At 38.1% G+C, this 23,859-nt stretch overlaps 1 protein-coding gene across 10 annotated transcripts in view; it reads right to left on the bottom strand.

Moving 5' to 3' along the window:
* Positions 1-23,859, bottom strand: part of LOC106869993 (adenosylhomocysteinase-like 1) — a 426,079-nt gene that overhangs the window by 73,755 nt on the left and 328,465 nt on the right. For all 10 annotated transcript variants that reach the window (XM_014915943.3, XM_052966153.2, XM_014915942.3 and 7 more), the window contains one exon: positions 18,232-18,319. In XM_014915943.3, coding sequence (XP_014771429.1) covers positions 18,232-18,319 — 88 coding nt within the window. The remainder of the gene's footprint in view (positions 1-18,231; positions 18,320-23,859) is intronic.

Genomic DNA, 23,859 nt, shown 5'->3' with positions numbered 1-23,859 from the left:
CCCATCAACTATGGCAAACTATGGCAAACATGATACTGAATGAAAAAATACCAAATAGATTTCATTAGTTTTCAACATCAAAAACTCCTTTTAGTTATCATCATGATACTAAGCAGCATTAGTTTTGACATACATTTTACTATACCAACACAGAACAGTATACATGCCCCAACACATATTTCATACCAGTATGAAAAATGTGTTGGGACACATATAGTAATGCTATAGTTGAAACAGTAACTGTCGCGATAGCACGACTGAATGTGTCAATGTATATTTCATGAATACTACTGTACATAACACATTTCATGGTTTTGTATTTCACATACAGTTACTAGAGCACTTTGCATATTTTTCAACAATTATTTCATAGAACAATAACTGTAGTACTATCATACATAACATATTCCATACTTCATATTCAGTAACTGTAGCACTCCGGCACATTTTGCAACACATATTTCATAGTTAGAACAATAACTGTAGTGCTATCATACATAACATGTTCCATACTTTATATTCAGTAACTATAGCACTCCATACATAACATATTCCATATTTCATGAACACTCTTGTACATAACACATTTCATGGTTTTTGTATTACACATACAGTAACTATAGCACTTTGCATAATTTTCAACAAATATTTCATAGAACAATAACTGTAGTGTTATCATACATAACATATTCCATACTTCATATTCAGTAACAGTAGCACTCCGGCACATTTTGCAAATCGTCCAACCCATGCTAGCATGGAAAGCGGACGTTAAACGATGATGATGATATTTCATAGTCAGCAACTACAGTACTATTGTCCGTGTCTGACCACATTCCATGGATGGAACAACTATAGCTCGATAGAACATATCAACACATATTTAATGGTTGGAATACTGAGTACATCACTATAGTAGATTCTCAACACATATTTCATAGTTGAAATAGTAACTACAGCATTCTTATATATGTTTCAACACATATTTCATGGTTGGAACAGCCAGTGAATGGTATTATCTTTTATCTTTTACTTGTTACAGTCATTAGACTGTGGCAATGCTGGGGCACCTCCTTGAAGAATTTTATTTGAATGAATTGATTCCAGCACTTATTTTTTAAAGCCCGGTACTTCTTCTATTGGTTTCTCCCTCTGAATTGCTAAGTTATGGGAATGTAAACACACCAAAACTGGTTCTCAAGCAGTGGTGGGGGACAAACACATACACACACACGATGGTTTTCTTTCAGTTTCCATCTACCCAAATCAACTCACAGGTCTTTGATTGGCCAGAGGCTATAGAATACACTTGTCCAAAGTGCCATGCAATGAGACTGAACCCAGAACTGTGTGGCTGGGAAGCAAACATTTTATCACACAGCCACTCTACAGTTTTCAACACACATTTCACATAGCATGGTTAGAAGTTTCAGTAAATACAACATAATTCTGTGTCTTAATGCATACTTTTCATATTTGTTCAGTACATTTCATATGATTATGGGTTGGTTCCACATGGTTGAAAGCCATTTTATGTTCCAATGCCATAATGTGATGTGACTGGCAGCATTTACCATTACATCAACAGGAAAAAAAATGTGTCTGTCTTCTTAGAGGTTTTTCTAATCTATGTCAGTTTATTTTGCCAAGAACAAAAATGATAACAGTTTCTCTATATCTACCTTAGCATTAAACTTGACCTGAGAGGGGAGTTCTTTTCCTGTCAGAGCATAGGAAGGTGGGGGATAGAGTAAGGAAAAACAGAATACATCTGAGATTATCACAAATTCATTTCCACTTTATCTCCATAAAATTCCTTATTTTGAACCCCCAAGCAAGTTGGTGATATACAAGGAACTTGGTTACTGTAAACATATTTCAAATTAACAGTCAAATTATTGTACAGTAAGACGTAAAGCCATAAAAATACCAAAATAAAACTTTATTCTGATTGGAGTCCAAATTGAAAGCAAACAGGAATAAAAAAAAGTTTAACACTTTTGTAACCATATTGCCTTCATTTCAATCAATTTTGAAAATAATGGAGAATTTTAAAAGAAGAAAAAAAAAAAAACACCGATAATCAAGCTAGCATTTAAAGCATAAAATGGCATGAAATTTTGAGGGAATGTTTTAATTTAGATTACTTTAACCCTTTAGTTACCATATTTCTGTTGAAATCCACAGCCTTTGTTTCAATTAATTTTGAAAATATTGAAGAATTTAGTAAAATAACTCATTATTAAATTAGTGTTTGAAATGTAGATTTACATGAAATTTTAATAGATTTCAATTTAGATCGCTTTAAAATAGGAAGTATGAGTCATAGAACCAGACACAGTCCTCAGTTGGTTGGTATCAAGAGGATTAATGTAGTTCAGATGAAGAAATGTATGTAGTCTGTTGGATGACGTGGATAATGAAATGTGTTTGATCTGTTGGATGGTAGAGATGATACATGTAAGAAATATATATCATGTACTGGATGGTATGAATGTTGAAGAAAGAAAGTCTGTTGAATGGTGTGATAATGAAGAAATGTATATCATAGGCGCAGGAGTGGCTGTGTGGTAAGTAGCTTGCTTACCAACCACATGGTTCTGGGTTCAGTCCTACTGCATAGCACCTTGGGCAAGTGTCTTCTACTATAGCCTCGGGTCGACCAAAGCCTTGTGAGTGGATTTGGTAGACGGAAACTGAAAGAAGCCCGTCGTATATATGTGTGTATATATATATATATATATATATGTATATATATATATATATATATATATATATATATATATATATATATATATATGTATGTGTGTGTGTGTGTGTGTGCTTGTCCTCCTAGCATTGCTTGACAACCGATGCTGGTGTGTTTATGTCCCCGTCACTTAGCGGTTCGGCAAAAAGAGACCGATAGAATAAGTACTAGGCTTACAAAGAATAAGTTTCTGGGTCGATTTGCTCGACTAAAGGCGGTGCTCCAACATGGCCGCAGTCAAATGACTGAAACAAGTAAAAGAGTATTGAACAGTATGAACGTTCAAGAAAAATGCAAACCCTGTTGGAGGGTAAGGATGATGAAAAACTGTGCGTGGCCTGAGGGATGGTTTGGCAATTTGTCATCAGGTAAGAATCAGAAACAATTCTCAAAGTTGAGGAAAATATATTTAAGGGTGATGGTTGAAAAGTGAGAAAAAATTGAAGTAATTAAGGGTGTAAGAAGTATGACCTTGTGGCTAAGGTGTTCATTTTCATCCCATGTGGCACTTGGTTTAATTCCAGTTTGCAACAACTCAAGCAAATGTCTTCTACCATACTGGGCTGATTAATTATAAATCAGATTAAATTAGATCAGATTGGAGCCTGGTGCAGCCTCTCGGCTTGCCAGTCCTTAGCCAAACCATCCAACACATGCCAACATGGAAAGCGGACATTTAAACAATGATGATGATGGAAACTGTGGAGGAGGCTGCACCAGGCTCCAATATGATCTGGCAAGGTTTCTCCAGATGGATGCTCTCCCTAATGCCAACTACTCCAAGAGTGTAGTAGGTGCTTTTTACATGCCACTGGCATGGGAGTCAGTCAGGCGGCACTGGCATCAACCATGTTCAGATGGTGCTTTTTACATGCCTCTACTGCTAGAGTGTGACACTTTCACACAGCTGTCCTCAGCCATACACAACACATGATCATACCAGCACAGTCGTCTCTCTCACACACCATATATATATATATATATATATATATACACAGATAGATAGATAGATAGATACTTATTATTTGTGAACAGAGATATCACTGACAGTGACTTCCAGCCAGCCAATCCAGTAGTCTGATGATGGCTTCTGGCTTAAACTTCAAAGTCCCTGTCTATAATATTCATGTACAAGAATAATAAATTTGTAACTTACAAAAGTATAAAGGAACCCATCAGATTAATGTAAAATTGTTTTTACTATAACTGAATATAAAAATATAAAGACAACCATTAACATACATATATAAACGTGTGTGTGTGTGTATTTTACATATGGCCATTTTGCAAATGTGTGATAGTGCACAAGGTACATGGTTTTTGTAGCATTTAGTAACGAGTCTTCTTTTTTCTTTAACTTTCTTTTTTTTTTTTTTAGCCCCAAGAAAAAGGCTTTGACTTCAAACATAGGGAAGCCAGATGATTTGGAATTCAGATGCGGTGATAAGAAACTGCAATGATTTGGCTACATGATAAGAATTGATGATGTATTCAGGGTGAAAAATGCGGTACCATTGAGTGGGTAGGAAGGAGTGCTGAACACTAAATACAGTGAAATAGATAGAGTGTCAGGTCAGGAAACAGATAAGAAGAACTAACAAAGAACAGGTCAGCTTGGAAGTTGTGGTACTAAAGCAGGCCCACCATAATTAGGGTGGCAGGAAAAACGATGATGATTATGATAGTAATATGACCATGTTGATGATGATGAAGATGGTGACAGTGATGATGGTAGCAGTGTTGGCAATATGACAAAATCTTAAACATTAAGAGGGCAGATTATAGAGAAAGGGAGGATGGAGGGGGAAAGGAGACAGAGAGAAGAAGGTTCAATCTTGATAGTGGGTTGGTACTATATTTATTGACCCTGAGAGGATGAAAGTTAAAGTTGAGCCACAGCAGAATTTAAAACTCTGAATGTGAAGAGTTGCCCAAAATAATACAGAGTGCTGTAAAAATTCTGCTAGTCTACTGCTCAAGTCAGTCATAGTAGTAGTAGTAGTAGTAGTAGTAGTAGTAGTAGTAGTAGTAGTAGTAGTAGTAGTGATTGATAGTGCTGAATGAAAGTAACAGGGTGTTTCATATGTGATATCATGATACAAGCAAATAGGTAAGCAATAATAACCAAAATTTAAAAATGAAACTATAATTCCCCAAGCAGCAATACACACATACACACTCGCGTGTATGTGTTCTTCTTAGCTGTTCTTTCACCAAATTATATAAAATCCTGCCAATAAATACAAGGCAATATCACTGTTTTTTTCATCTACTTTCACTGTTTTTTTTTCGTCTACTTTCAATATTGATATAAAGTAGATAGATCTATAAAATAGGGCAATGTAATAAAATGATATTAAGATATATCTATAAAAATAATTGCAGGAGTGGCTACAGGCACAGGAATGGCTGTGTGGTAAGAAGCTTGCTTCCCAATGATATGGTTTCGGGTTCAGTACCACTGCATGGCACCTTGGGCAAGTATCTTCTATAGCCCTGAGCTGACCAAAGCCTTGTTAGTGGATTTGGTAGACGGAAACTGAAAGAAACCCATTGTATATATGTGTGTGTGTGTGTATGTTATTTGTGTCTGTTTGTCCCTCCACCATCGCTTGACAACTGATGTTGGTGTATTTATGTCCCTGTCACTCAGCGGTTCGATAAAACAGATTGATAGAATAAGTACTAGGCTTTATTTGACTAAAGGTGGTGCTCCAGCATGGCCGCAGTCAAATGACTGAAACAAATAAAAGAAAGTGGGAAAAAGTGTGGCTGTGTGGTATGAAGTTTGCTTCCTAACAGGTTTCCAAGTTCAGTCCCACAGCATGGCACCGTCAGCAAGAGTCTTCTACTATAGCTTCAGATTGACCAAAGCCTTTTGAGTGGATTTGGTAGATGGAAACTAAAAGAAGCCCACTGTGTACGTGTGTCTGTGCCCCCCACCACCACTTGACAACCAGTGTTGGTGTGTTTATGTCCTTGTGACTTAGTGATTCAGCAAAGGAGAACCCACAGAATAAGTATTAGCATCAATGCATTCGACTAAAATTCTTCAAAGCTGTGCCCCAGCAGGGCCACAGTTCAATGACTGAAACAAGTAAAAGACAAATCGATAAAATAATCACCAGAGAGTTGTTGGAATGCCAAACAGAATACTTTGTACCATTTCTTCTAGTTTTACATTCTGAGTTCAAATACAGTTAAGGTCAGCTATACTTTTCAACCTTCCAGGGTCAAGTACTGGAGCAGAGGGGCGACCCCCCCCCCCTGCACCGCTAAAATTGCTGGCCTTGTGCCAACATTTAAGACAATTATCATTAACCAAGGTGGTGAGCTGGCAGAGTTGTTAGCACGCTGGAAGAAATGCTTAGCGGTATTTTGCCCGTTGCTATGTTCAACTTCTACCAAGGTCTATAACTCAGACAACTGAAGAAAGCCAACAAGGAGCTGAGACTAACTCAAGTTGGCTGTGGTTGATAAGACACGACAAGTGGAACCCTTCCATAGGTGAACACAAGCTCAGTTCTCACTGGCCCACTTACGTGAAGCATACAGGCTAAGGGGCAAAACGCTTGTGACTCTGAGATACCAGCTGATAATACAAAAGGGTTTCTAGCATTGCAATGAATTTGGAAGAGCTTGGAAACCTATGAGTAGCTTCTACAGGTTCTGCATGGGGCAAATTATTATTATTGATTTCTTTCTGTGATTCAAATATATAGTAAATGGAATGTAATTATAGTCAAACCATTCACATTCTTCAAGGAATCAATACTAATTTGTAGATTCAGCTCACTGATAGCTTACAGCTTACGTTATAGTATTACTTTAGTTTTAATAACAGCAATTAATAATAGAAAGTTCTTAGAATGGTACAAACAGCAATATCTTACAGCATGATGTTATTAGAATTTCGTTAAATAGCTTATATTATTGTCATAGAATAGCAGAAACAGGTAACTAAATATATTACTTTATGATATCAAAATTTCAAAGCTATGTGGTTAAGAAGCTTGTCTAGCAACCACATGGTTTCAGGTTCAGTTCCATTGTGCAGCAGCTTGGGTGTCTTTCGGTGAGTCTATTTCTGGTCAAAGGGTATAACAACAACAAGAGCACTCAAAGTGCAAACCTCCAAGGCAACACCAATGTCCTCCTAACGATTAGCCAAAGATGATTTTTAAAATGAGAATATCTGAAGTAAACTGCTCTCACAAATGAGAATACTAAAAATGAACCCACTCGCTTTCGAAAATTAAGTAAAATAACCAGAATCCTTGTCCATTACCAGATCGATTCCAAAATCTAATCAGTTGGTGCCAGTCACGAGACCAAACATCCCAGAAAGTTTCATCCAAATCCATCCAGTTCTTGAGATATCTTGCCCATGGACAAACACAATTGAAAACAATACCTCCGCCTTTGCTAAGGCAAAGGTAATAATCCTTTCTACTATAGGTACAAGTCCTGAAATTTTGGGGGAGGGGACTAGTCAATTACATTGACCCCAAAAGGGTGAAAGGCAAAGTCAACCGTGGCAGAATTTGAACTCAGAACATGAAGACTAACGAAATGCCACTAAGCATTTTGCCCAGCATGCTAATGATTCTGCCAGCTTGCCACCCTAATAACAATAATAATAATAATCATGCCATCAGCATCATAGTTTTAATGTCCTTTCATCATGCATGCATCTGTCAGACTGAACCATCCAACCCATGCCAGCATGGGACATGGATGTATGATAATAATAATAATGATGTCTCTAAAGGTTTACAACAGATTAAAGCTGATATTATTTAAAATCCTTCCCATACTAAACACTGATCCAGGTATAGGCAACAAATGGTTTATCATATTTTTACTTGGTTCATCTTATTTATTTTGATCTTACAATGTGATGATGACTTTGCTGTCAGCTCACACTGAGTAACACCTCTTTGTTCACATTGTTATGGGTCAACCATGGAGGCGCTATGGCCCAGTGGTTAGGGCAGCGGACTCGTGGTCGTAGGATCGCAGTTTTGAATCCCAGACCGGGCGTTATGTTTATTGAGTGAAAACACCTAAAGCTCCACGAGGCTTCGGCAGGGGGTAGTGGCGAACCCTGCTGTACGCTTTCACCACAACTTTCTCTCACTCTTTCTTCCTGTTTCTGTTGTACCTGTATTTCAAAGAGCCAGCCTTGTCACGCTCTGTGTCACGCTGAATCTCCCTTGGAACTACATTAAGGGTACATGTGTCTGTGGAGTACTCAACTACTTGCATGTTATTTTCACAAGCAGGCTCTTCCATTGATCGGATGAACTTGAATCTTTGTCGTCGCAACCAACAGAGTGCAACGATGGGTCAACCAATTAGCATTTGGCTTTTCATCTATATACAAATATACAAACATCAAATGCATGATGCCATCACTTGGTTAGTTGAAAGGAGAGGTGCAAAGAAGGAGAGAAAAAGAGAATATGTAAAGTGCAGAAGTGTGTGATATATAGTAGAAAGAAGAGGCAAACGAAGAAGGGGGGGGAGAAGGTGAGGGCATTACTGAAGGAAATGTGAGAATGGGAAAAACACTATAACAGCCAACATAAATTGAATGCTACAGAAAATATACAACTGCATCTTGCAATTTTCAAAATAGCTGTGGAATTTCCATAGGCACCGCTAATTAAATACTAATCATTTATTCAGAGTATGATTTATTGATTATAGAAAATAGCAATTGTCCAAAATCACCATCTCTACTGTTGTGTGCAAGAAAAGGTACTAAAGTTCACACCTAATATTGTGTACTACTTTTAACACCTTTTCATATTTATTGATTCCTGAATGGAAAGTGATTGGAAATTAGCCACATTTTATTAACCTAAGTTGCTAACTTTCACTGGTTCAGACAGAATACATCCAGAATTAATATTTTTACATAAAATCTAAGCAAACCCACTGGTGCTGATCTCTTTTTTTCTTTTCATTTTTTATTTGTTTTGGGGTAATGTCTTGAAGATTTTTTTAATTGAAAGAATTGACTGCAGTATTTTTTTAAAAACCTGGTACTTATTCTATCAGCCTCCTTTGCCAAACTGCTAAGTTACAGGGACATAAACACACCAACACTGGTTGTCAAGCAGTGGTGGGTGAACAAACACAGACAGACAGACACACACACGCATGTGTGTGTGTGTGCAATAGGTTTCTTTCAGTTTCCATCTGCTAAACCCATTCACAAGGCTTTGGTCAGCCCAAAGCTATAGTGGAAGACACTTGCCCAAGGTGTCACGCAGTGGGACTGAACCCAAAACCATGTGATTGGGAAGCAGACTTCTTACCACACAACCATGTCTGCACCTATAAAAAGAAAAAAAAAAATGCATTGTAAAGTGGTTGATATTAGGAATGACAACCATCAATAGGAACCATGCCAAGATAGATATGATCCTGCTACTCCTCAGGCCCTGACAAACTGTCTGATCCACACCAGTATGGTGAGCTGATATTAAATGATGATGATGATGACGGTAGTGCTTATATATATATATATATGTCAGTGGTTCTTATGTTGGTGGCACGCAATAAGTAGCATTCATACATGGGTCATTGCCAGTGCCGCCTGACTGGCTCCCCATGCCAGTGGTACATAATAAGCACCATCCGAATGTGGTCGATGCCAGCACCCACCACTCCAACTGGCTCCTGTGCCAGTAGCATGTAAAAAGTACTCACTACACTCTCGGAGTGGTTGGCATAAAGAAGGGCATCCAGCTGTAGAAACATTACCAGTTCAGGTTGAAGCCTGGTGAGGCCTCCTGGCTCGCCAGTCCCCAGTCAAACCATCCAACACATGCCAGCATGGACACTGGACATTAAACGACGATGATGATGATGGTTCTGAACCCTTTTTTTTACCTATGGAACCTCTTGACTTCTATTTTACTTGAGTGGACCCTCACAGCCAATCGATGTTTAAAAAAAATCAGATTATGCCAGTTCCGCCTGATTTGCTCCCCGTGCCAGTGGCACATAAAAAGCACCATCTTAAGGTGGCCGATGCCAGGCCGGCTTGGTACATAAAAAGCACTATTTGCACGTGTCACTGGCTCCTGTGCCAGTGACATGTAAAAAGCACCATCCGAACGTGGTTGATTCCAATACCCTGTGACTGGCTCCCGTGCTGGTGGCACGTAAAAAGCACCATCCAAACGTGGCCGATGCCAGTGACCCATGACTGCCCCTGTGCCAGTGGCATGTAAAAAGCACTATCCGAACGTGATCAATGTCAGGCCTTCCTGACTGGCCCCTGTGCCGGTGTTACATAAAAAGCACCCACTACACTCTCGGAGTGGTTGTTGTTAGGAAGGGCATCCAGCTGTTGAAACATAGCCAGATCAGATCGGAACCTGGTGCAGCTGCTGGCTTTCCGGACTTCAGTCAAACCGTCCAATCCATGTCAGCATGGAAAATGGAGGTTTAACGATGATGATGATGAACATCATTAGAAATTGTATAAAAGTTTGTTTAAAAAATATTTTGTGTATTGTAGGAGTATAACCAATATATGACATACAAATTTTAGCATAGAGACCCCAGTTGAGAACGACGCACACACACATATATATATATCACATGTAAAGCACGTAATTTGATGAACTGACAACCATCTCTGTTTGTAATTTAAGCTGCTGTCTGTACAAACAAGAGCTGAAAGTGTTTACCAACCGTTCAAACAACAATAACATACTGAATCAATAAAAGGAGCAACGTAAAGCAAAAGACTCAAGTGATTTCATTAGAAATGTGACAGATTGACCAACTGCAAACCTCTAAGAAGTTCCAAATATGACCCTCCTGTCTATTTAGCCTAAATAATTAAAATACAACAGTTCGTGACAATTAGATAGCTTTATATCATCCAAAATAACTTAAGGTCAGCCGAGGTGAGATAATCACCATAAAAAAATCTAAACAGTTGACCCTTTCATAGTAACCTATGACATCAGAGTTCATTCATTAACGGGGGGGGGGGGGGGGGTAACTGTCTGTAGGACAGATAAAAAGAAATATAGAAAGAAAAAAGGAAATCACCAGTTGTACAGTAAAACTGCTTATTTTTTAGGAGACTATTTAATGACATCACAATCTCTTCATTAGAAGCAAAGTAATGGCTCAATTGTTGAGTAAACATGTACTAAAATACACCCCTTCAAGACAGACTCAGTACCTTGCTTCTTTGTCCCCTCATATAGAAAGCAGAGAAGTCTTAATTATAATTAAATGCTTTGTAATGAGAATAACTTTCTTAAATAACCTAACTCTGGTCAAAAAAGTGAGGGGAAACAACCCTTAAATTGTTGAATATTTGCCTTGAATAATAAATAACTATTCCAGAATTGTGAGTAGGACTATCAATCATCTCCTTATCACACAACTCTATCATTTAATCACTATCACTTATGCTTCATAAAGAAGTTGGTGAGTGAGCAGAGACCAAGAGTTGCGAGGTCCATAAGTCAAAGACATAGCTACTATGTGCAAATATCACAGAGGCAAGGGATGGGCAAAATCACATATTAGGTGTCAATGTAATCCCCTAGAAATTGATGGTCTTGTGCCTAAATTAGAAGCAATAAGAGCAATAATATGGTAGGGTCATTAGAACATCGGGGAAAAAATATCTTGCAATATTCCTTTTGATTTTCTATGCTCCGAGTTCAAATCCTGACAAGGATCTTTTGCCTTTCATAACTTGAGGGTCAATAAAATAAAAAAGTACCGATTAACTACTAGTGTTGATGGTACTGACTTAACCCTCTTCTCAAAATTGCTAGCCTAGTGTGAAAACTAGAAAATATCATTATTATTATTATTAAGGCATCGAGCTGGCAGAACTGTTAGCACGCCGGGCAAAATGTATATCAGTATTTCATCTGTTGCTATGTTCTGAGTTCAAATTCCACTGAGGTCGACTTTGCCTTTCATCCTTTTGGGGTTGATAAATTAAATACCAATTGAACACTGGGATCAATGTAATCGACTCGTCCCCTCCTCCAAAATGGCTACCCTTGTGGCAAAATTTGAAACCATTATTATCATTATTATTGCTATTTTTAAGGTGGTGTGCTAGCACGCTATGAAAAATTCTCAGTGACATTTTGTCCATCCCACCATTCTGAGTTCAAATTCTGCTGAGGTCAACTTTGCCTTTCATCTTTTTGGGGTTGATAAGTTAAGTACCAGTTGATCACTGGGGTTGATGTAATTGACTTACCCATCTCCTCAAAAACTGCTGGCCCTATGCTAAAATTTGAAACCATTATTAAGTAGCAAGATGGTATTTCTTCTGATTTGTTACATTCTAACTCTTTGCTGAGGTCAACTTCACCTTTCATCCTTTTGGGAGGTGCAAAGGGGGTGGGGCGGATAAAATAAGCTCCAATCAAGCACAAGGCTAAATGTAATTGACTAATCTCTGTTCTTAAAATTCCTGGGCTTGTGCCAAAGTTAGAAGTTACAATTATCATTATGATTTTCATTATAATTAGTTTTATTTTTTTTAAATGAAGTACATCAAATGCTAAGTATAGAATTAATTCCGTCTTCAGAAGTTGATAAATCTTAAGTAATAAAAATCAAGGAAAAAAAAAAAAAATTATGATTAACCCACAGGGATATTTTCATTATTATTAGAATGTTTCCTTAAAACTGTTTTTAAAAAATTCTTACAATTCAGAGATTTCTTCTTTTTTTTTTTGGTAAATTTCAGATTTTACAGTTAAAAGTAAATGTTTTAATCACATTAAAGAAGTTTTCTTAAAAAATGCTTGACATGTCTGAATGGATTAGAACATCAATAATCTTTCTTTTTTTTTTTTTTTGCATGAATTAAATGATTATGCAGCACATTTCCACACAACATCACAACCAATTCACCATTTCCAGATTATATATCATTTTTAGACACAGTACAATTTCCAGACAACATATCCTGTGCTGGTACCAGATAAACAGCACCTGTACTGGTGCCACATAAAAAAGCACCCAGTACATTCTAAAGTGGTTGGTATTAGGAATGACATCCAGCTGTAAAAAGCATACCAAAACAGACAACTGGAGCCTGGTGCAACTCTCTGGCTTGCCAGCTCTTGTCAAACTGTGCAACCCATGCCAGCATGGAAAACTGACATTAAATGATGATGATATCCCCTCCAGGTAATACATATTTTCCAGACAACATGGCAATGAAGCATTTTTAGATATCTCAAGTATATATTATAAAGAAATCCCAACTATAGGTGCATCAAAACTACATTATGGTAGGCCGGTCTTTCAATTTTTTAAAAATATTTTAGATAATTCAAGGATATACTTCTGACAGCTAATTATCACAAAACAGTTGCACTAATCAGCATATATTCATATACTGGAATGAAGGAGGACATCGACTCATTTCAGGGCAACACAATGTATTGTAGTGGAATTAATATGCATATTCTGTACTATAGGTACAGTAGAATATTTGGGATGGATATGGCTGGTTTGAATGGTAAAGGGTTTAGGCATTTATTCTGATGCTTTAATGATTCTACTCATCCAGAATACTTTAATAGAGTGCACACTGGACAGATTTCTAGAGTAGTTGAGTACAACGAAAACATAAAAGAGTACAGTCTGAGCTGAATGGAGTAAAATTTGAGCCAAGTAGAGTACAGTTTGATCTGAATGAAGCAGAACTTGAGCTGAATAAAATACAATATGTACTCAACTGTTGTTTAGCACAAGGTAGTTCTAAATCATCAGACCTGTAATTAAAGGCTTTCCAACTGTGACCATCCTATCTTTTTTAAAGCATAATGTATTCCATGATTTCTATGTCTGGCATATCATGTGAATACACACAAGTTCCTTTAATGATTCATTCTGTGGCACAATTTGATCTGAGAGCCAGCAATAAAAATGTTTTTTTCCAAGAGAACAAAACACCACAACAACACACACACACCAGGTAACATAATATGTTGGCCAACAACTCATAAACATCTGAACAGCCAGAGTCTGAGAATGTCCTGTCCGTTAGGTACGTGTGTCAATAGAAACACTCACAAATCAATCGACCAGGAGTGACAACCATAAAAGTTATGTCTGGGATTAGATGGGAAAAAAAAAAAAAAAATAATGAAAATATTTAGAGTGGCTTTTTAAATGACACACTGTCTACATTCTACAGTAAGTGTTCTGTGAAGCATTTGAAATGACACTGATGCTAACTTCAGACAATCCTTTAACTCTAATATTCACAAGATTTACTTCAGAAGTATAAATAGGAGTGGAAGATTTATTTTTATACCACAATTTACTAAACAATAAAAACAGCATTGATTACACATTTCAAACAGGCCACTCACTCTTCTTTACATTTCTGACTGCTAGTGACAAGGGGTCAAGGGAGTGAGTGTAACTTAGTGTATAACAATTATCACAAGGGGGCTTTGAAAAAAGCACTGGCGCCTTATATAAATCTGCAAAAAGTGTGTGTGCATGTGTATATATAGGTACATACATACACGCACACACATGATGTTGGTGACAAGGTGTTAAAAAAAAAAATGATTTCAACCTAAAATAAAAGAAACAAATGGAAAAGTTTGATGATTTTATAACAGAAACACCGAAGGAAACTGAAAATGTAAAGATGTAAGAGAAAATAATTTTTGGTTTCTGCTTTTGTTCATTTCTCAGTTGATTGATTGTTCATCTCTATGATAAGAGATATAGAACTGCCTTGGCAAGAATCCATATTTAATTAGTTTTTACGTAAGTATAAAGGAATAAAACATATAACCTTTAGGTATATATTTGATTAAATTATTTTTCTTTTACTCATGATTTTTAGCATTCACATATATAGCTGCTATATTGATCTAGTTGGATCTCATCAGTACAGCATGGTCAAGAATCTAGGGTCTATTAAACAATGCATTAAATTAAATTAACTTCACAGCACAAAAGGGGAAGCAGGTTAAGGAAGGCATACAATGAAGTCGTCATTGTTCATTAGTAGAGCAGAAGAGAAAGAAATGGAGAAGTGGAGGCTTCTTTCTATAATAATAGAATTCTACCATTGTTTACAATGGTTTCAGCTCCTCAAGAAAAGTAGCACATTTAAGTTCACACCCAATCTTTTAAACATGAAACTGACCAGAAGTACTTTCACAGGATATAATGGAGTGGTCTACATAAAGAAAAAAAAAATACAAAAACAAAAACAACACCCACACAGCTTTAGAGCCCTCTTCACCTGCTCACCTTGCAACTTCAGACATCTGTGAGAACTCAAGTTCCACTAACCTCAATTGTTTCTTGAAGCTTTAAGCAGTTTAAGATTTAATGATGTAAAAAAAAGTACTCTCACACAACTTCAAAACACACCATTTTTAATTTACTTTTGTCTCTCAAATAATGATGATGATGATGATGATAATAATTTGAATTTTTAGCACAAGGTCAATGATTCTGAAGGGAGGAGGAAGTCATTTACATTCACCTGGGACTTTATTATTTCATAGACCCTGACAGGATGAAAAGCAATGTCAACTTTGGCAGCATTTGAACTCGGAATGTAAACCCACAAGTAATGTTGCTAAGCATTTTGTCCAACGTGCTAATGGTTCAGCCAGTCTGATAGCTGAACAATGACAATTCTTTTCAATTTCGGTACAAGGCAACATATTTTGAAGATAAGGGTAAGTTGGTTACACAAACCCCAGTACATGACTGGTATTTTATTCTATCATCCCTGAAAGGATGAAAGGTAGTAATAAAAATAATCATCTTTTCCACGATAGACACAAGACCAGAAATTTGTGGAGAGAGAGCTGGTCAATTATGTTGACCCCGGTACTCAACTGGTGCTCGTTTCATTGACCCCAAAAGGATGAAAGGCACAGTTGACCTCAACAGCATTTGAATGTAGAGCCAAGAAATACTGCTATACATTTTGTTTGGCACTGTAGTGATTCTGCCTGGTAAGGTGATGAGCTAGCAGTGGCTCTCATGGCTTCTGATCTTAACTGATTGGAAGTGTTATGTACATTGTTTTGTCTTTGTATAAAATATGGGCTACAGCAAATATTCTGCTCAATACTACAGATTTGCTTGTCAGTTGCTTGACCATAACCAGTTGAGCATGTCCCTTGGTGGCTGACGATATGTGCATCTCTGATCACGAGCAGTAGTTGGAGAGCATCATAGCCAAGTATTGAGAGGAATTCTTTGGGGTCTGGATAGTTCACTTTTGGAAACATGGGTGTTTCGTTCAACATTGTTAAACAACCCTTATTCAGGGACCTTTTGAGTGGGATGGGCTACTTGACCTGAAGAAAATTCTAACTGGGCCCCACCTGCAAGGTCATGCGCTATTTATCTTAATATGAGATCACCATGTCATACACATATGGTTGTGATGCATGTGTCTAGTGTACCCTTATCATTCGGGTAGTCATGATGGGTATACTGGACTTCGTATATTTTACCCCAGTATCACTTTGATGGCATGCCCTGCTCTCTCACTCAATAATAATAATTATCAAGTTCGGCAAAAAGAAAATTTAACTCTTGTTTTCCTTATTTCAGTCAGTGGAATATAGTCAAGTTTGGGCACCACATTGAATGGGTCATTTCAAAAACCTTGATCCCAGTACTTTTCCTTGAAGTCTGGCATTTATTTTAACAATCTCAATTGCAGAACCATAGACAAACCAATGCCAGTTATCAAATGGTAGTGGTGGTGAGAAATGCAAACACACACACATCTATATACAATCAACTCGTAAAGGATTGGTTGGCTTGAAGCTATAGCAGAAGACATTTGCCCAAGATGCCATGCAGTGGGATTGAACCCAGAACCATGAGGTTGGGAGGCAAACTTACCACACAGCCAATCCTGCACCCATTTATATATATATAAAGTAGTTGTATGCTGTCAACTTAATGTGACAGTCTCATGAAGGGAACAATACTATTGCTATTTAGCCCTAGGAAGCAGCACCGCTTCCTGTCGGCCTTGACACATCATATATATATATATATCTATATATATATATAGAGCGACTCTCCTGGTGGCTTTAATATGAGGATCCAGCAAGGTGGCAAGCTGGTAAAAACGTTAGCATGCCGGGTGAAATACTTAGCGATATTTCATCTGTCTTTACGTTCTGAGCTCAAATTCTGCCGAGGTCGACTTTGCCTTTCATCCTTTCGGGGTCGATCTAATCGACTGGCCTCCTCCCACAAAATTTCAGGCCTTGTGCCTAGAGTAGAAAAGAATATGAGAATCCAGCAGCCAGATTACCCATGCAGATGATTCATTTTCAATGGTGAAGGGAACCCATGTGTAGGACCAGCTGTACTTTTGGAAAACAATGACAGAAAGATACATACATACAAGGAGAGAAAGAGAGAGAAAATTTGTGGCAAATATTTGTACCACGTATGTATGTATGTATGTACACACACACACACACACATACCCACATATCATTACAGTCTTTTATGCATGCATGCATTACATGTCTACATGAATGCACACACATTGAAAGCTTATGAAATTTTCCCTAAGATGCTACAATCAGGCGGTTACCCATGGAAATTACATCCCAAACTCCTACTGTAATTACCTATAATGATAATAAATGGATAATTCATGGAAGCACCAATTTTTACCATTATGTTTATTGAGAGAAATTCTATCAGGTAAGCCTTCAACCATTAATTACTATTATCTAATTCAAACAACCAAGATTCCACTCTAGTCTCCAGCCAACCTCATGAAAAATCTATCATAAGAAATGGTTACTTTAAGAAGTACACAGTTTGCCAAAGTTTGAATCAGCAAGATCCTTTGTATGATAATTCAAGTGAATCTCTAAAAATAGCATCTGAAACTCCCTAGAAACGTCGTCATCTCATATCCGTTTTCCAAGCTAGTATGGGTTAGACAGTCTCACTGGAACTTGTAAGCCAAAGAGCTATCATGATCAAGGCCATGCCAGGGCACCATCACCAGGAATTTTTTTTTTTTTTTTTTGAATGATAGCATGGTAGGCTTCCACTAGTGGACTTAAGTGTTTGTAACTCAGTGCAGAACAAATATCACTAGGGACTCTGTTTAAAAAACATAAACAGAATATTTTTTTCCATACCAATACATACATGCATACTAATGTGTTTTCAGAGAGGTACAGGCAAAGCTGCATTGTTAAGAAGTTTGTGTGCCAACCATGTGCTTTTAGGTTCAGACTCAGGGCTTTGGTCAGCCCAAGGTGCCACACAGAGGGACTGGACCTGGAACCGTGTAGTTGGGAAGCAAGCTTCTTACCACACAGCGATGCCTGAGCCCGCATAGAATACATTTTTCAAAGTGAAAATATTTGGTAAAGTAAGGAAACAGAAAATGGTTTAACTTTCAGAGGTGAAGTTTCATTTTAACTGACCTTGTTCTGCAATTTCAATTTCTCTTCTGCCAAATGCTGCATGGTCAATGTTGCGAACACAGAAATCTGTACTTCCTTTGGAATTTCTCTGTTGAAAGAAATACACATTTTTTTATTCAGAAGAACGATAATTCTTTAAGTGAGCATGAAACCTAAATCATGAACAATTTAGTTAGTAGTTTACAAGCATAAAATAATGACTTAAGGGAGTAAAGCAGTAGAATGTATAATGCTAGTTTAATGATATGCTATGTAGAATGTGCAGAACAATTGTGAGCCATATTCAGGGCTCAACTTTCTTCCATTACAATCATGATGAGGAGGATGATACTGGCTACACTAAAGTCCTTGATTTGATACTAAAGGAAAGACTCCAAGATGCTCATGACCTAAACGGTATGTTGAATAATGGTTGTAGCACACAAAGAAACAATGTGTTCCAACTCCACATGTATACAGACATGTGATAATAATGACTTTAACCCAACGGTTGGCAAAGGGGTTGATACTGACCCATGGGGGTGGGGTGGGGAGGGTCTATGTGGCTATCCAAGGGGTCGATGAACACCTGAAATGATTTTGAGCATTAACAGCGATGAATTGTAAGTGAGCCAAATCTGGAAGGGTGCTGTAATTTAAAGCTAAAACTCACTAATTTCCATCCAAATATTGATGCAATATAAACTAGTATTCACCAAACATATTTCACATTAACTCTTTCGTTACCAACCCGGCTGTAACTAGCTCTGGCTCTGTAGTACAAATGTCTTGTTTTCATTAGTTTTGAATAAAAATCTTTCACCAAACCTTAGTCACAATTAATGTTCCTAACACTAGCTTAATGATAACGAAGTTATTTTACTAAATTCTTTGTTATATTTAAAGTAATTGAAAGAAACACAGAGCATCTCAAAATAAATACAGTAATGAAAGGGTTAAATATTCCATCTATATCATCATTACATCACAGAATTTTTATTCTTCTTCATCAGTTTTACTAAGTATATCCATTAAATTTCCTTACTTTTTAAGAAGTAGTCATGATACAAAAGAACAAAGGAGCTATTTACATTCGACAGATATTTACCCTCATCTTTGTTGTTAACACAACGTTTCGGCTGATATCCCCTCCAGCCTTCATCAGGTGTCTTTCAAACTTGGGTTCTCATTCCTAAGGTATTTTCCGATATTATTATCAATATCATTATCATTATTATCATTATTATTATTATTATTATTATTATTATTCAGGTTACTACTTGGAATCAAACTTGGAATCTTGGGGTTAATAGCCTGTACTTTTAACCACCATGCCATATTTGACAAATATTCGTCAAATTTTAATAATGTACATAATTCCTCATCTATTAAATATAGAACTGAAAGGAATTATTGTTTAAAAATCTATAAATATTTTTTTGTCCATCAGGAATCACTGCAGAGATGCTCAATATATCTGGCAGTGTTGGCTACAGCCTAGTCACCCGTATTACGAACCAGGTGTTACACGAAGGAGTCATACCCAATGACTGGTGTAGCAGCACCATAGTCAACTGCTACAAAGGTAAAGGTGATGCTTTAGATACAAATAATTACAGAGGCATCAAGCTGTTAGATCAGGTCATGAAAGTTACGGAGAGGGTCATAGCCCAACTAATTAGGGAGCGAATCAATTTAGATGAGATGCAGTTTGGGTTCGTGCCAGGTAAAAGCACTACTGATGCCATATTTCTAGTAAGACAGCTGCAGGAGAAATATCTAGCCAAAGATAAACCTCTGTACCTGGCTTTCGTTGACATGGAGAAAGCCTTTGACAGGGTCCCCCGATCCCTTATCTGGTGGTCAATGAGGAAACTTGGGATAGAAGAATGGTTAATGAGAGCTGTGCAAGCCATGTACAGAGATGCTGCCAGTAAAGTGAGGGTTGGAAATGAGTACAGCAATGAATTCCGGGTAGAGGTAGGGGTCCACCAAGGTTCCGTCCTCAGTCCCCTCCTATTTATCATAGTCCTCCAGGCAATCACAGTGGAGTTCAAGACAGGTAGCCCCTGGGAGCTCCTCTATGCTGATGACCTTGCACTAATTGCGGAGTCACTATCAGAACTAGAGAAGTTTCAAGTGTGGAAGCAAAGTCTAGAATTGAAGGGCCTTAGAGTCAACCTAGCTAAAACCAAAATCCTAATAAGTAGGAAGGTAGATAAAACACAAACCCCTTCAGGTAGATGGCCCTGCTCAGTATGTAGAAAAGGAGTAGGTAGTAACTCTATAAGATGTACCCGGTGCAAGCTATGGACATATAAGAGGTGCAGCAATATCAAAGGCAGGTTAACTAGGAAGTTAGTTTTTGTATGTGGCAGATGTTCAGGTGCAATAAAGACTGTAAACAAACAGGAAACAACTTCTATCTCATTCCAGGGTGAAAAACTAGAGGTAGTCGATAGCTTCCGCTATCTGGGCGACCAAGTTAGTAGTGGGGGTGGGTGCGCTGAAAGTGTAGCTGCTAGAATAAGAACAGCCTGGGCAAAGTTTAGAGAGCTCTTACCTCTGCTGGTGACAAAGGGACTCTCACTCAGAGTAAAAGGCAGACTGTATGACGCATGTGAACGAACAGCCATGCTACATGGCAGTGAAACATGGGCTGTAACTGTTGAGGACATGCGTAAGCTCGCAAGGAATGAAGCCAGTATGCTCCATTGGATGTGTAATGTCAATGTGAATACCCGTCAGAGTGTAAGTATCTTGAGAGAAAAGCTGAACATCAGAAGCATCAGTTGTGGTGTGCAAGAGAGACGATTGCGCTGGTATGGACATGTGGTGAGAATGGATGAGGATAGCTGTGTGAAAAAGTGCCACATGCTAACAGTTGAGGGAACCCATGGAAGAGGTAGGCCCAGGAAGACCTGGGTTGAGGTAGTGAGGCAAGACCTTCGTACATTGGGCCTCACTGAGGCGATGACTACTGACCGAGACCTTTGGAGGTGTGCTGTGCGTGAGAAGACCCGGCAAGCCAAGTGAGATCGTTGCCAGTGCCCCTGGACTGGCTCTTGTGCGGGTGGCACATAAGATGCACCATTTTGAGCGTGGCCGTTGCCAGTACCGCCTGACTGGCCTTCGTAGGATTTTCGAGCGAGATCATTGCCAGTGCCCCTGGACTGGCTTGTGCGGGTGGCACATAAAGACACCATTTCGAGCGTGGCCGTTGCCAGTACCGCCTGACTGGCCTTCGTAGGATTTTTGAGTGAGATCGTTGCCAGTGCCCCTTGACTGGCTTGTGCGGGTGGCACATAAAAGACACCATTTCGAGCGTGGCCGTTGCCAGTATCGCCTGACTGGCCTTCGTGTGGGTGACACGTAAAAGCACCTACTACACTCTCTGAGTGGTTGGCGTTAGGAAGGGCATCCAGCTGTAGAAACTCTGCCAAATTTAGATTGGAGCCTGGTGTTGCCATCCGGTTTCACCAGTCCTCAGTCAAATCGTCCAACCCATGCTAGCATGGAAAGTGGACGTTAAACAATGATGATGATGATGATGATGATACTTTTTAATTCTATTTTAGAAATTTACATGAAGAGGATTACATAAAGAGGATCAATGATATAAAGAAGTTTACTAAATCCTGTAATCTTTAAAAAGATAATTGAATAAGTGAACAACAAACAGCAACTGTCATGTTGCGACTCAGTCAATATTGTCAACCTGTTCTTTGACCAACACCAGGTCTACCGTAGAATCTCAGGAAGAGAAAAAGGTGGAACAGTCCAGAATGATATGTCTTTGATTCTAAAACTATTTGATTAGAGTTGATCTGTGATTAAACAACATTACAGACATCACAAACCAAAGAGGGAGACTATGTGTCACCTGACCAGTTACAAATTAGCAGCCTAACCTCCAGCAGGATACATTAGATAATGTAGTCCCTGATACACCTAACACAATTTGATAGAATACAGATGCCCTATGCCAATAAACAACAGAATCATCTTCTTAACCATAGAGACTACAAGACTCATCATCCCCATTGCTTTAATGTCCATTTTTCCTTGCTTTTATGGGTTAGATGAAATTTATTGAGGCAGATTTCTGTGGTTGAATGCCTTCCCTGTCTCCAACCTTTACCTATTTCCAAGTAAGGTAATATTTCCTCTTGACCAGATGTTTTTACAGGGCTGGAAATGAATGACACTGCTAGTATGTCAGTGGCATTCATTCACAATTATCACATGATGTAAAGATGAGGACACACACATGGGCTTCCTTCAATTTCCATCAACCAAATTCGCTCGAAATTAACAACAATCACTATTTTTTCTTACACTCGCATCATCATCATCATCATCATCAATTAACATTGCCGTTCCATGCTGGCATGGGTCAGACAGATTGACAGAGTCTAGCAGGTCACTAGGCTACATCAAACTCCATTGTCAGCTTCTGAACAATTTCAATGACCATATACCGTACCTAATGCTAACAACTTCACAGGTATGTACTGAGTGCTTTTCTTGCATTCCAACCATACTAGCAAGGTCACTAAGAAATTTGCAAGACAAGAACAGAAAAAAACAGAAAAGCCACCTCGACTAAGTGTGGTATAAGGGGTGGGTGGATTAATATTTGAGAGGCAGGTAAGGGAGTTATTATGCCAGGTATTGAAAAACTGACACAACACGAGGAAGGAATCCAATACTTCACAACAATATATATAACAGAATTATAGTGTAAGCCATGACAACTGAAAATCATTCAGAATGATTAGAAAATATACAAAACAAACAAAAAAAAAAAAGCAAATTAAAACATTTCTATTAGAGACAGAAGAAGAAAGAAAAGAACAATGTGCATATTTCTAAACGTGGCACACAATGTTCCTGCAGACTCGCATTTATTTTCTAAAACTGTCTACATGCAAGAGAATAATAAAATGCCATATTCTATTGTCGTACGTTCTTTGAAACTGAAATACTTCAGTAAATTACTGTATTACATTTTATTAAATGATTTACCTCCCCCAAGGCTGCAATTTTCAAACATTGATTTCTTTTTGTGCATATAACTATATATATGTGTGTGTGTGTGTGTGTGTGTGTGTATGTGTACATACGCATCTACGTTTGTGTGTGTATGTGTTTCGTATCTCCAAGGGACAAAGTCATTGCATATATGTGTGTAAAAGTCTATTTCTGTGTGTGTGCGCATGCAAAATGCATGCGCACACACAGACACAAGTATGGCTGTGTGGCTGGGAAGTTTACGTTCCAATCACATAATCTCAGGTTCAGTTTCAGTGTGTGGCACCATGGATGAATGTCTTCTACCATAGCCCCACTTGCCAACACTTTTGGAAGTCAGTCATATGTGTAATATATATATATATATATATATATATATATATATATACACACACACACACACACACACACACATATATACATTATATATATATGCTTGAGAAGACCTGTTAGGTAAAACCAATATTGTAGCTGTGACCAGTGCCCCCAAACTGGCTCCCATGCCGGTGGCACATAAAAAGCACCATCTAAATATGGTCGATGCCAGGTCTGCCTGATAAGTCCCCATGCCAGTGGCATGTAAAAAGCACCAACCGAACGTGGCCGATACCAGTA

Source organism: Octopus bimaculoides, chromosome 3 (assembly GCF_046866305.1).
Source record: "Octopus bimaculoides isolate indiv1 chromosome 3, ASM4686630v1, whole genome shotgun sequence".
Lineage (NCBI taxonomy): Eukaryota > Metazoa > Mollusca > Cephalopoda > Octopoda > Octopodidae > Octopus > Octopus bimaculoides.
Note: the sequence above shows the minus strand (reverse complement) of the source record. Positions and strands in the feature narration are given on the sequence as shown.